The 14,234-nt window shown below is 41.3% G+C and overlaps 1 protein-coding gene across 1 annotated transcript in view; it reads left to right on the top strand.

Annotated features, from left to right (window-relative positions):
- Positions 1-14,234, top strand: part of lrp1bb (low density lipoprotein receptor-related protein 1Bb) — a 346,624-nt gene that overhangs the window by 81,229 nt on the left and 251,161 nt on the right. Inside the window, exon 6 of the mRNA XM_039006274.1 lies at positions 2,080-2,242. Within this exon, the coding sequence (XP_038862202.1) occupies positions 2,080-2,242 (163 nt within the window). The remainder of the gene's footprint in view (positions 1-2,079; positions 2,243-14,234) is intronic.

Genomic DNA, 14,234 nt, shown 5'->3' with positions numbered 1-14,234 from the left:
CCCAAACATCCACTCAATAAAAAATTGGCCTGCAGCTGAATCTAGATGATCTCTGCATTAATATCTAATTATAGTTTTTTAAAAATATATCTTCTTCCACATTTGAATCAATCATTTTTCATCAGGATGTTAAAAGGTTATGATTATATAATACAATACTTTCCCCTTGCACTCTCCAAAAACCACCAGTACCAACATTCTGTGACATTTTCCCTTGACCTGATTACATTGTCATGAATCAAAACCATATTTCTGTCTCTCTCAAACTCTCTTAGGTGATTGCAGTTTTAGAAATGATGTTAATGGTAGATGCTGATGTTTTTCATGCAGGACTTGTTTGACACATGTTGTACAGTAGAGAAACGTAGAGTCTATATTTTGTTGAATGAAGACCACAGTTTTGCATTCAAGAGAACAATGTCTTTATCAGAGAGCTTGACTGGCACCTCAAATGGCACCCTATTCCCCTATGGGCCCTGGTCAAAAGTATTGCGTTACATAGGAAATAGAGTGCCATTTGGGATGCAGAAAATGTGCTTCTATGAGAAAACCAAAGCCCCCTCCATGCTACAATGGTATCTCATTGAGTTATAGGCAGCTCCTAAAGGTTGGCTTAGAGGGATCAGGGTAAAGATAAGTGTTTTTCACAGTGGACACACTGATTTATTGCCCATATTAGGAGAGCCAGCCCTGACTTGAACTTGTGTGGGGGATCGGGATAAAGCAGGGCTTTTTGGGGTGAGCTCAGTAGCAGAGAAAGTACACGGTCAATTAGGCCTCAGACATGGGTTGTGTTAGCTTAGCAGTCAGGAAGAGATAACAGCTGTAGAGAACATTAAATCTGATGTAGCTTTGATGTGTTGCTCATTCCTTATGGATATTGTTCTGTTCAGTTATACATTACAGAAATGAACTGAAGAAAATCCAGGTTTTGTATAATATATCTTCCACATCGGAGTCCTCCTGGGTTGATAAAGGCCTTTTACATTCCATGTGAAGAATTTTCACTGTGTTGTTTTTTTCCCCACTATTTCTTCTTCTTGTGTTCCAGACCCTGGCGACAGTCCTCCAGCTCTGCTGATTGTAAGGTCAGATCACATAGCAACCACAAGACTAAACGGATCTAATCTACAGACTTTGAGACTGTTGGAAAAATATGGATCCCTTTCATTGGATTACTATTACCAGGAAGAGGAAGTGTGTTGGCTTCTATCCTCAGATTCCACTGGAAGGCTTCGCTGTGCTAAGATGAAGAATCTGAATGGATTTACAATGGAAAAGGATATCAAAACAGTACAAAGTTTACAAAGTACGTCTTGCATTGTGTCAAGTTGTCAATGAAATTCTCTCGCTTACAATGTTTGGCAACTATTGATTTATCAAGCACACTCAGACATGCCCCTTCAGAAAGCCTTAAAACACTCCCTGTCTCACTCTTTCCCTACCTCTGCCTCCCTCTATGTCTCTATTTCCCCCACTACTTTCACAATGTACACTTAGAAAAAAGGGTTCCAAAAGGGTTCTTTGGCTCTCCCCATAGGAGAACCCTTTTTGGTTCTAGATAGAACCCTTATAGGTTCCATGTAGAACCCTCAGTAGAAAAGGGTTCTACCTGGAACCAAAACTGGTTCTTCAAATGGTTCTTCTATGGGGACAGCCGAGGAACTCTTTTAGGTTCTAGATGGCACCTTTAAGAGTGTAGGAAATGCTTACCCAATGAAATTCCCATGGTCACTTTCTACTTCAGGGTCATTGTAATGCAATTAGTTTTGGAATGCTTTAGACACATGTGTTTAAGACAACCTAGCTATTCTATCCTGTTTATTCAAGAATTTAAGGAATGCTGCTCACGCTCAGTATTCCATCAATGTCAGATTCCAAACTTACTACACATACCTTACATTCAGTTATGTGTCTTTACCTTTAGTAAATAAAATGAATGTAAATGAGAAAATGTGATCTAACATAATGGAAGATTAACAAGTGTATCCTCACAACATGTAATTTGATACAAATATATTTAATCAAAGAAAGGTTTAATGGCAAGAATTGAATGACATTCTTTGTTTTTCTCCATAGATGTAGAGCACATGACCATCGATTGGCTCACTGGAAACTTTTACTTTGTGGACCGTGTAAGCGACAGGATATTTGTTTGCAACCGTGTTGGGGACACCTGTGTCACCATTATAGATTTAGATCTGACCAATCCTAAAGGAATCGCTGTGGATCCACTTATGGGGTGAGTTAGCTTTGTACACTTTCTTTGACTTTGACTGACAATTATAAGAGCAACCTATGGTATCCCTAACTTCCTTTGGATCCGTCTATTGTCACTGATCTTGTCACATACCCATCGTATGCATTTTTGAGTGTCCATTTTAAATGACATAGAAACCAGTTGGCTGTTATTCAATCACTGCATGTAGTGGTTTTCCAGATAGCACTTCTAGAAGTGTGTTTGATTTCCACTATAACACATCACAGATCGGGGTAGTAAACACTTCAAAACTGGCACTTCTGAAAAAGCATTCCAGAAACCCACTACAGTGTGTTCAATTGATTGAATTAAAGCCTTTCTCAAAATGTTAAGTCTTTAAAATGGCCTACCGTACCATATAACTATATGCATGATTGCCTATCCTTACATCATGCAGATATTTGCTTTACTTTCGGAGCATGTCTAGCATAATTTGCTGGGGAGGCAGTGCTCCAGACAGCTCCCACTGTCAGTACCTTGGTTACCTTGTCCCGGACCTGCTGTTTTCGACTCTCTCTCTCTACCGCATCTGCTGTCTCTAACTCTGAATGCTCGGCTATGAAAAGCCAACTGACATTTACTCCTCAGGTGCTGACCTGTTGCACCCTCTACAACCACTGTGATTATTATTATTTGACCCTGCTGGTCATCTATGAACGTTTGAACATCTTGGCCATGTACTGTTATAATCTCCACCCGGCACAGCCAGAAGAGGACTGGCCACCCCTTAGAGCCTGGTTCCTCTCTAGGTTTCTTCCTAGGTTCCTGCCTTTCTAGGGAGTTTTTCCTATTCACCATGCTTCTGCATCTGCATCTGCATTGCTTACTGTTTGGGGTTTTAGGCTGGGTTTCTGTATAGCACTTTGTGACATCGGCTGATGTTAAATAGGCATTATAAATATATTTTATTGATATTAGTATTCACTGATTTCCCCTCACATCCCCCAGTATAAAACTCCCCATTTGTGTTTCTGTCACCACAGCAAAGTACCCAAGCCACTGTTTGGTGAGACAAAATGGCTCTCTGAAACTCTTGCTTCAAACTGTAAATCCTGAAATGTATGGAAGAGGGAGAGAACAAGTGAAGAGTGAGGCAATACAAAGAGTCCTCCAAGGAGAGAATGGAGGCCTGATTATGGAGTCATCAGCAGCTAAAAGGGCTTCTGTTCTGTTGTAATATTCCCAGGGAGAAGGAACCCAGGAGCTCAACAGAGAGAGTCAGACCCATTATATTCATGAGGTTACAAGAACAGGCAATGGGCATGCATTCAGAGCAGCTTTTTAATGAGAAGCCTTTCTCTGAGAGATGCTGTATCGTAGCACCAGGGCTCTTAGCAGAGCAAAGACCATTCACAGTGCAAACAATATCAGAATGAGAGCATCGGAGCTTCTCATCTCAATGTGTGTTACTTGGCGGTTATATACGAGCCTCGATTATACCTGTCCTCTTAAAGCTAATATGTACTCTGAACTAATTTGATGGATAAAACATTTACAGTTCTTTCCCTCAGCTAGCCTCAGCGTCCAGATTATTCAATCTAACTTCAGATGCATGCCGCTGGTTCTCAGTATAGCTCCTCTATCTCTAAATAATGCAGTGTCTACTCTGCACAGCAAAATGATTCCTGTGAAGTGAAATGTTTATTGATACACAGATGTTAGATTGATTTCTCACATCCTCGCAATGTATTCCCCCACTTCATTCCCCAAAACGTTTCCTTCATATTAGGGCTGGGCATCATGGCATAAAAATCATATCTCTATTTTTTTTTTACGATTCACGATATATATGTATATTGTTTTTTACGTTTTCTCTAAATAAGCTTTGTTCCACAGTTAAAGGTCAATAAACTGCATTTGAAATAGTCAGGAGTAATCTAATGAATTCAGGGCATGTAAAATTATACCTAGGCTAAATATAAACCTTCCACAACAATAAGACCCACTAACAATTGAATTATTTAAAAAAAAAAAACAGTTTAACGTGCTTTAAAACAATAATCACTGCAATAATCACTTTCAAGTCTGTCTATGAAAATGCAATTTTTGTTACTAATTTTACCAAAACCATGCACAATGCACATCCACTAATAATAACCAACTTCTTGTAGCAGGCACTAGCCTTCTTGTAGCGGCAGGTAGCCTAGTGGTTAGAGCGTTGGGCCAGTAACCAAAAGGTTGCTAGTAGGTTGAATCCCCGAGCTGACAAGGTAACAATCTGTCGTTCTGCCCCTGAACAAGGCAGTTAATCCCACTGTGCCTAGTCCATCATTGTAAATATGAAATTGTTCTTAACTGACTTGCCTAGTTAAATAAAGGTTAAATAAAAAAAATAAAAAAATGAACACAGGTCTCATAAACAATCTCTCAAGGACAAGCCCATGTGCTAGTCAATCAATCAATCAAATGTATTTATAGAGCCCGTTTTACAACAGCAGTTGTCACAAAGTGCTTATACGAAAACCGAGTCTAAAACCCTGGAATGCAAGCAATGCAGATGTAGAGGCACGGTGGCTAGGAAAAACTCCCTAGAAAGGCAGGAACGTAGGAAGATATCTGGAGAGGAACCAGGCTCTGAGGGGTGGCCAGTCCTCTTCTGGCTGTGCCGGGTGGAGATTTTAAGAGTACATGGCCATTAAGGCCAGATAGTTCTTCAAGTTGTTAAAATGTTCATAGAAGACCAGCAGAGTCGAATAATGATCACAGTGGTTGTAGAGGGTGCAAGAGGTCAGCACCTCGGGAGTTAATGTCAGTTGGCTTTTCATAGCAGAGCATTTAGAGGACGAAACAGCAGCAGAACAACAGAAACTGGGTCAGCAGCACGACCAGGTGGACTAGGGATGGGGACAGCCAGGAGTCAACAGGCCAGGTAGTCCTGAGGCATGGTCCTAGTGCTCAGGTCCTCTGGGAGTGGAGAGAGCAAGAGAGATGGGAGAATTAGTGGGATCATATCTAAGATCACACAGGACACCAGATAAGACAGGATAATTACACCAGATATAACATACTGACCCTAGCCCTCCGGCATGTAGACTATTGCTGCATAGATACAGGAGACTGACCCGGGGGGGTCGGGGGACACTGTGGCCCTGTCGAAAGTTACTCACAGACAGGGACAACCAGGCAGGATATAACTTCACCCACTTTGGCAAAGCACAAACCTCACACCACTAAAGGGATCAACAGGTCACTAACTTACTACCCCGAGACAAGGCCAAGTAATGAGTAGCCAGGTAATCTTTATATTTCAAGTCTAGCCAACTTGGATTTATTTGCGTGTTAACAAGGTAGAACAGTTGAACAAACTGTTTTGAATAGACCTTCCTGTCAGTCTCCAACTGTTTGAACAACATACCCTGTTCACTTTGTTTAGATATTGAACTCAAGTGGCCTACCAGGATAAGAAGTTGCTTATTTCTCAGAATGAGAACGCGTTACCAATTCCTTATATAAATGTGTCTTTTTATACTCATTGTACATTTATAAAAACAGACTAGACATCTAGCGGTAACAGACACTGAGCATTAATTTTCCACAACATGTTCATTGATACTCTCCTTTTTATACTGAACAAAAATATAAACGCAACATGCAACAATTTCAAAGATTTTACTTAGTTACAGTTCATATAAGGAAATCAGTCAATTGAAATAAATAAATTATACTGGGCAGGGGCGCAACCATGGGTGAGCCTAGGAGGGCATAGGCCCACCCACTTGGAAGCCAGGCCCACCCATTGGGGAACCAGGCCCAGCCAATAAGAATAAGTTTCCCCCCCACAAAAGAGCTTTATTACAGACAGAAATACTCCTCAGAACCCCCCCCCCTCCCCCCCCCCTCCCCTCTCAGACGATCCCGCAGGTGAAGAAGCCAGATGTGGAGGTCCTGGGCTGGCGTGGTTACACATGGTCTGCAGTTGTGAAGCCTGTTGGACATACTGCCAAATTCCTGGAGGCGGCTTATGGTAGATAAATTAACATTAAATTCTATGGCAACAGCTCTGGTGGACATTCCTGCAGTCAGCATGCCAATTGCACGCTCCCTTCAAAACTTGAGACATCTGTGGCATTGTGTTGTGTGACATTTTAGAGTGACCTTTTATTGTCCCCAGCACAAGGTGCACCTGTGTAATGATCATGCTGTTTAATCAGCTTCTTGATATGCCACACCTGGTGGATGGATTATTTTGGCAAAGGAGAAATACTCACTAACAGGGATATAAGCAAATTTGTGCACAACATTTGAGAGAGATACGCTTTTCATGAAAATTGAACATTTCTGGGATCTTTTATTTCAGCTCATGAAACACTTTACATGTTGCGTTTATATTTTTGTTCAGTGTAGTACAGTCTGCTCTGTTCTACATTTTGAAGTTGAGACTTGAGACATAAAAAGGGTAACGTTAGAAATGTTACGTTCTCGTCTATTACAGTAAAATAAGGTCTCTAAGCATTTCAGTGTCCATATGACCGATTCTGATTTACCAACCCTCAAATGCAAATAGAGAGTTTAAACTGCTTGTTATTAGAGGAAGAACTTATCTTTGTATTTCTTGTGAGAGGCAGGGGGGGCATGGTGTCTGTGTGCAAGTGGGAAGGTGCACAGTGCTCACAGCACAGAAGGGGCAAAGGAGACAAGACCAAAAATAAAAATAAAAATAAAAACTTGATTCTTGCATTTGGAACATCGCGCTAAATCATACTTTAAAAAAAATCTAATACATTTTATATATCGCCCAGTCCTACTTCATATTATATCCTGATGCATAGTCATCTTACCCCTAAACATATCTACCTCTATCACTCCAGTATCATTGCACATTGTAAATATGGTACTGGAACTGACTCTGTATATAGTATGCTTACTTACATTCTTGTGTTTTTCATATTTTTATGTGTTCTTGTTCCCTTATGTTATTTTTTTGTATTACATTGTTATTAATTACTGCATTGTTGGGTTTTGAGTTTGCAAGAAAGGCATTTCACTGTACTTGTGCATGTGACATTAACACTCAAAACTTCAGAAGAAATGACTCTGTGTTGTTTTTCTAAAGCAATGTGGCTTGTCTGTTATGATTCACTGTGAATCTATGCAGTGTGTTGAAGTGACTGTGATTGCATGGAGAATGACAAACATTCCCTTTTAACGTCATGAAAATATAATGCAATTACTTCCTAAGACAAACATGCCTGTTTACTTGACATGGCAATCATTAGTTGTGAGAAGGTTAGTCACATATATACAATGCTTTCAGAAGGTATGCAAACATACCCCTTAACGTTTTCCACATTTTGTTGTTACAGCCTGAATTCAAAATGGATTAAGTTGATATTTTTTTCTCTGACCCGTCTACACACACTAACCCATAATGAAAACATGTCATTAGACATTTGAGCAAATGTATAGAAAATTAAATACAGAAATGTCTCATTTACATAAGTATTCACACACCTGAGTCAATACGTGTTAGAATCACCTTTGGCAGTGATTACAGCCGTGAGTCTTTCTGGGTAAGTCTCTAAGAGCTTTGTATACCTGGATTGTACAATATTTGCACATTATTATTTTTAAATGCTTGAAGCTCTGTTGAGTTGGTTGTTGATCATTGCTAGGAAGCCATTTTGAAATATTGGCATAGATTTAAGTCAAAACTGTGACTAGGCCACTCAGGAACATTTGTCTTGGTAAGCATCTCCAGTGTATATTTGGCCTTGTGTTTTAGGTTGTTGTTCTGCTGAAAGGTGAATTTGTCTCCAAGTGTCTGTTGGAACCAGGTTTCCTCTAGGACTTTGCCTGTGCTTAGGTCTATTTCGTTTATTTTTATCCTGAAAAACTCCTTAGTCCTTGCCCATGACAAACATACCCATAACATGATGCAGACACCACCATGCTTGAAAATGAAGAGTGGTACTCAGTGATGTTGGATTTGCCCTAAATATAACGCTTTGTATTCAGGACATAAAGTACATTTATTTGCCACGTTTGTTTGCAGATTTACTTTGGTGCATGATTTGGAATATTTTTATTCCATATAGGCTTGCTTCTTTTCACTCTGTCATTTAGGTTAGTGTTGTGGAGTAACTACAATGTTGTTGATCAATACTCAGTTTTCTCCTATCACAGTCATTAAACTCTGTAACTGTTTTAAAGTCACCATTGACATCATGGTGAAATCCCCTCCTCTCCGGCAAATGAGTTCAGAGTCCTGTATCGCTGTAGTACTGGTGGATTGATACACCACCCAAAGGGTAATTAATAACTTCACCATGCTCAAAGGATATTCAATGTCTCCTTTTTTCCCCCATTTACCAATAGGTGCCCTATTGTGGATGAATCAGTGTTTGAAATGCACAACTCCACTGTGTGACCTTACAGATAATTGTATGTGTGGGATACAGAAATTAGGTAGTCATTCAAAAATCATGTTAAACACTATTATTGCACACAGAGTCCATGCAACTTATTATGTGACTTGTTAAGCAAATGTTTACTTCTGAACTTATTTAGTCTTGCGATAACAAAGGGGTTGAATACTTTCTGACTCAAGACATTTCAGGTTTTAATTTTTAACTAATTTGACATTAGGGGTTTTGTGTATAGGCCAGTAACAAAAAATCTAAATATAAAATTCAGGCTGTAACACAACAAAATGTGGAAAAAGTCAAGAGGAGTGAAAACTTGTAACGATCGTCTGTGGTGGTAGAAGGATCGGACCAAAGCACAGCGTGGTAAGTGTTCATGTCTTTTTAATAAACAAAACTGAACACTGGAACAAAACAATAAACGAAGTGAACAAACGAAACAGTACCGTGTGGCGACAAACACTAACACGGAAGACTTACACACACGAACCAAAAGACAAAACAGGCTACCTAAATCGGGTTCCCAATCAGAGACAATGACAAACACCTGCCTCTGATTGAGAACCATATCAGGCCAAACGACAAACCCAACATAGAAACACAAAACATAGATAACCCACCCAACTCACGCCCTGACCACACTAAAACAAAGAATACAAAAGAACTATGGTCAGAACGTTACAAAACTTTATGAAGGCACTGTACACTTTGGTTGGAGTCATGAAAACTCGCTTTTCAACCACTCCACAAATTTCTTGTTAACAAACTATAGTTTTGGCAAGTCGGTTAGGACATCTACTTCGTGTATGACACAAGTAGTTTTTCCAACAATTGTTTACAGATAGATTATTTAACTTGTAATTCACTATATCACAATTCCAGTGGGTCAGAAGTTTACATACACTAAGTTGACTGTGCCTTTAAACAGCTTGGAAATTTTCAGAAAATGATGTCATGGCTTTAGAAGCTTCTGATAGACTAATTGACATAATTTGAGTCAATTGGAGGTGTACCTGTGGATGTATTTCAAGGCCAACCTTCAAACTCAGTGCCTCTTTGCTTGACATCATGGGAAAATCAAACAAAAAAGTCTGGTTCATCCTTGGGAGCAATTTCAGAAAGGCCTGAAGGTTCCACGTTCATCTGTACAAACAGTAGCACGCAAGTATAAACACCATGGGACCATGCAGCCGTCATATCGCTCAGGAAGGTGACGTGTTCTGTCTCCTAGAGATGAACGTACTTTGGTGCGAAAAGTGCGCATCAATCCCAATACAACAGCAAAGGACCTTGTGAAGATGCTGGAGGAAACAGGTACAAAAGTATCTATATCTACAGTAAAACGAGTCCTATATCGACATAATCTGAAAGGCCACTCAGCAAGGAAGAAGACACTGCTCCAAAACCATCATAAAAAAGCCGGACTATGGTTTGCAACTGCACATGGGGAGAAAGATCGTACTTTTTGGAGAAATGTCCTCTGGTCTGATGAAACAAAAAAAAAACTGTTTGGCCATAATGACCATCGTTATGTTTGGAGGAAAAAGAGGGAGGCTTGCAAGCGAAGAACACCATCCCAACCGTGAAGCACGGAGGTGGCAGCATCATGTTGTGGGGGTGCTTTGCTGCAGGAGGGACTGGTGCACTTCACAAAATAGATGGCATCATGAGGAGGGAAAGTTATGTGGATTTATTGAAGATACATCTCAAGACATCAGTCAGGAAGTTAAAGCTTGGTTGCAAATGGGTCTTCCAAATGGACAATGACCCCAAGCATACTTCCAACGTTGTGTCAAAATGGCTTAAGGATAACAAAGTCAAGGTATTGGAGTGGCCATCACAAAGCCCTGACCTCAATCCTATAGAAAATTTGTGGGCAGAACTGAAAAAGCGTGTGCGAGCAAGGAGGCTTACAAACCTGACTCAGTTACACCAGCTCTGTCAGTCGGAATGGGCCAAAATTCACCCAACTTATTGTGGGAAGCTTGTGGAAGGCTATCTGAAACATTTGACCCAAGTTAAACAATTTAAAGGCAACGCTACCAAATACTAATTGAGTGTATGTAAACTTCTGACCCACTGGGAATGTGATGAAAGAAATAAAAGCTGAAATAAATCATTCTCTCTACTATTATTCTGATGTTTCACATTCTTAAAATAAAGTGGTGATCCTAAAACAGGGAATTTTTACGAGGATTAAATGTCAGGAATTGTGAAAAACTGAGTTTAAATATTTTTGGCTAAGGTGTATGTGAACTTCCGACTGTACATGCATGCACTCACGGACGTCAGGATTTTGCTGTTGACGTGGCATGTGTTTTGAGGGATGATGGTGTAGGAGTAGAGTTTGTGTGCAAGACCGTCGGGGGAGCAGGGAGCTGGGTGTGATTGGTTATCAGGAGCAAGCATTTTTCTGGGCTCCTCTCTCTTTAATTGGTGAGACATGGCTACAGCTGTTTCTGGTGAAGGAGAGAGCAGAGGGTCTGTCAGCCCGGGGCAGTGGTGTGGAAACAAAAATAAATTGGGGAGTTTGGTGATAGCTGATAGCAGCACAGCATGAGGCGCAATGTTTACAGAATATGTTCTGACACCACCCTCCATTTTATTGTGCTTTTTAGATCATTTTCTTTCTTTCATGGAGAGGAATGCTATTCTTTTACTTTTTGCTTCTGGAAAGGTTTGGTGGATATGGTCTACTCTTCCCACTGTTAAGAGGATCTCTGAAAAGGAATTGAAATGAGAGTAAACTTTGTTCAATCTTGCCTGTGGTAGTTTTAGTTACGCTCTAACTTCCCAAACAATTAATACTGACTGAGGGGGCATATTTTTCCATCATCATATTTTGATGGGAGAATGGGTTTTAATTGGCTAAAGAAAAAACAAAAAAACAATTATGTTTATGAGTATAGTGAGGCCTTGAGTTCCTTTTCAATTTGATTGTAAATTTAAATACGAAAAAATTACATTTATTAAAAATTAAAAAAACAGAAATACCTTGTTTACATAAGTATTCAGACCGTTTGCTATGAGACTAGAAATTGAGCTCAGGTGCATGGCCAAGCACAACTCCAACACCATCATTAATTGTCCCAGCGTCGTCCGGGTTAGGGTTTGGCCGGGGTAGGCCATCATTGTAAATAAGAATTTGTTCTTAACTGACTTGCCTAGTTAAATAAAGGATAAATAAATAAATAAAAATAAATAAAATAACGTTTGCTGATGACACAACAGTGGTAGGCCTGATCACCGACAATGATGATACAGCCTATAGGGAGGAAGTTAGAGACTTCCTCCCTATTTGAGCAAGACAAAGCCGAACAGGCCCCTATTAACATCAACGGGACTGAAGGGTAGCGGGTCGAGAGTTTCAAGTTCCTTGGTGTCCACATCACCAACAAACTACCATGGTCCAAACACACCAAGACAGTTGTGAAGAGGGCATGACAACACCTTTTCTCCCTCAGGAGATTTGGCATGGGTCCCCAGATCCTCAAAAGTTATACAGCTGCACCATCGAGAGCATCTGACCGGTTGCATCACCACCTGGTATGACAACTGCTTGGCATCTGACCGTAAGGCGCTACAGAGGGTGGTGCGTACGGCCCAGTACATCACTGGGGCCAAGCTTCCTGACAACCAGGACCGATATATTTGGCAGTGTCAGAGGAAGGCCCCAAAAATTGTCAAAGACTCGTCACCCAAGTCATAGACTGTTCTCTCTGCCTCCGCACAGTAGGCGGTACCGGAGCGCCAAGTCTAGGACCTAAATGCTCCTTAACAGCTTCTACCCCCAAGCCATAAGACTGCTGAACAACTAATCAAATGGCCACCCAGACTACAGTATCTATATTGACCCCCCCCCCCCCCCCACACACACACACACACACACTTTGTTTTTACACTGCTGCTACTTGCTGTTTATCATCTATGCATAGTCACTTTACAAATAACCTCGACTACCCTGTACCCCCGCACATTAACTCGGTACCCCCTCTATATAGCCTCGTTATTGTTATGTACATTTCTTGTGTTACATTTTGATTGATTAGGGTCTCGAGCTTGATGACGAGTTTGGAGGGTACTATGGTGTTAAATGCTGAGCTGTAGTCGATGAACAGCATTCTCACATAGGTATTCCTCTTGTCCAGATGGGTTAGGGCAGTGTGCAGTGTGGTTGCGATTGCGTTGTCTGTGGACCTATTGGAGCGGTAAGCAAATTGGAGTGGGTCTAGGGTGTCAGGTAGGGTGGAGGTGATATGGTCCTTGACTAGTCTCTCAAAGCACTTCATGATGACGGAAGTGAGTGCTACGGGGCGGTAGTCGTTTAGCTCAGTTACCTTAGCTTTCTTGGGAACAGGAACAATGGTGGCCCTCTTGAAGCATGTGGGAACAGCAGACTGGGATAAGGATTGATTGAATATGTCCGTAAACACACCAGCCAGCTGGTCTGCGCATACTCTGAGGACGCGGCTGGCAATGCCGTCTGGGCCTGCAGCCTTGCGAGGGTTAACACGTTTAAATGTTTTACTCACCTCGGCTGCAGTGAAGGAGAGCCCGCAGGTTTTGGTAGCGGGCCGTGTCAGTGGCACTGTATTGTTCTCAAAGCGAGCAAAAAAGTTATTTAGTCTATCTGGGAGCAAGACATCCTGGTCCGCGACGGGGCTGGTTTTCTTTTTGTAATCCGTGATTGACTGTAGACCCTGCCACATACCTCTTGTGTCTGAGCTGTTGAATTGTGACTCTACTTTGTCTCTATACTGGCACTTAGCTTGTTTGATTGCCTTGCGGAGGGAATAGCTACACTGTTTGTATTCGGTCATGTTTCCGGTCACCTTGCCCTGGTTAAAAGCAGTGGTTCGCGCTTTCAGTTTCACGCGAATGCTGCCATCAATCCACGGTTTCTGGTTTGGGAATGTTTTAATCGTTGCTGTGGGTATAACGTCGCCGATGCACTTTCTAATGAACTCGCTCACCGAATCAGCGTATTCGTCAATGTTGTTGTTGGACGCAATGCGGAACATATCCCAATCCACGTGATCGAAGCAGTCTTGAAGCGTGGAATCAGATTGGTCGGACCAGCGTTGAACAGACCTGAGCGCGGGAGCTTCTTGTTTTAGTTTCTGTTTGTAGGCTGGAAGCAACAAAATGGAGTCGTGGTCAGCTTTTCCGAAAGGAGGGCGGGGGAGGGCCTTATATGCGTCGCGGAAGTTAGAATAACAATGATCCAGGGTTTTACCAGCCCTGGTAGCACAATCGATATGCTGATAGAATTTAGGGAGTTTTGTTTTCAGATTAGCCTTGTTAAAATCCCTGGCTACAATGAATGCAGCCTCAGGATGTGTGGTTTCCAGTTTACATAGAGTCAGATAAAGTTTGTTCAGGGCCATCGATGTGTCTGCTTGGGGGGGAATAAATATGGCTGTGATTATAATCGAAGAGAATTCCCTTGGTAGATAATGCGGTCGACATTTGATTGTGAGGAATTCTAAGTCAGGTGAACAGAATGACTTGAGTTCCTGTATGTTGTTATTATCACACCACGTCTCGTTAATCATAAGGCATACCCCCCCGCCCCTCTTCTTACCAGAAAGATGTTTGTTTCTGTCGGCGCG

The sequence above is a fragment of the Salvelinus namaycush genome, chromosome 13 (genome assembly GCF_016432855.1).
Source record: "Salvelinus namaycush isolate Seneca chromosome 13, SaNama_1.0, whole genome shotgun sequence".
In the NCBI taxonomy this organism is placed as follows: domain Eukaryota; kingdom Metazoa; phylum Chordata; class Actinopteri; order Salmoniformes; family Salmonidae; genus Salvelinus; species Salvelinus namaycush.
The sequence above is the reverse complement of the archived record's forward strand: the minus strand, read 5'-3'. Positions and strand labels throughout refer to the sequence as shown.